The sequence below is a fragment of the Buceros rhinoceros genome, unplaced genomic scaffold (genome assembly GCF_000710305.1).
Source record: "Buceros rhinoceros silvestris isolate BGI_N320 unplaced genomic scaffold, ASM71030v1 scaffold30093, whole genome shotgun sequence".
Taxonomy (NCBI): domain Eukaryota; kingdom Metazoa; phylum Chordata; class Aves; order Bucerotiformes; family Bucerotidae; genus Buceros; species Buceros rhinoceros.
In genome coordinates, this window is record NW_010405820.1 from 1 (window position 1) to 212 (window position 212).

Consider the following 212-nt stretch of genomic DNA (forward strand, 5'->3'; position numbering starts at 1 on the left):
CGGGGGAGAGGGCTCGGGGTGCCCGTGGGGCGCTGGGGAGCTGCGCCCCCGCCCACAGGCCCGGTGTCCCACCTCCATCCCCCGCAGAGCTGGCCAAGATGTACAAGAACGAAGGGAACGAGTACTTCAAGGAGCGGGACTACAGGAGAGCTGTCGCCGCCTACAGCGAGGGGCTGAAGAAGAGCTGCCCGGACCCCGAGCTGAACGCCGTG

General features: G+C 68.9%; 1 protein-coding gene across 1 annotated transcript in view; it reads left to right on the plus strand.

Moving 5' to 3' along the window:
* Positions 1-58: 58 nt before the first annotated feature.
* TTC4 (tetratricopeptide repeat domain 4) overlaps positions 59-212 on the plus strand; it is a gene marked incomplete at its 5' end in the record, with an annotated part of 7,134 nt that continues 6,980 nt past the window's right edge. Inside the window, one exon of the mRNA XM_010133880.1 lies at positions 59-209. Within this exon, the coding sequence (XP_010132182.1) occupies positions 59-209 (151 nt within the window). The remainder of the gene's footprint in view (positions 210-212) is intronic.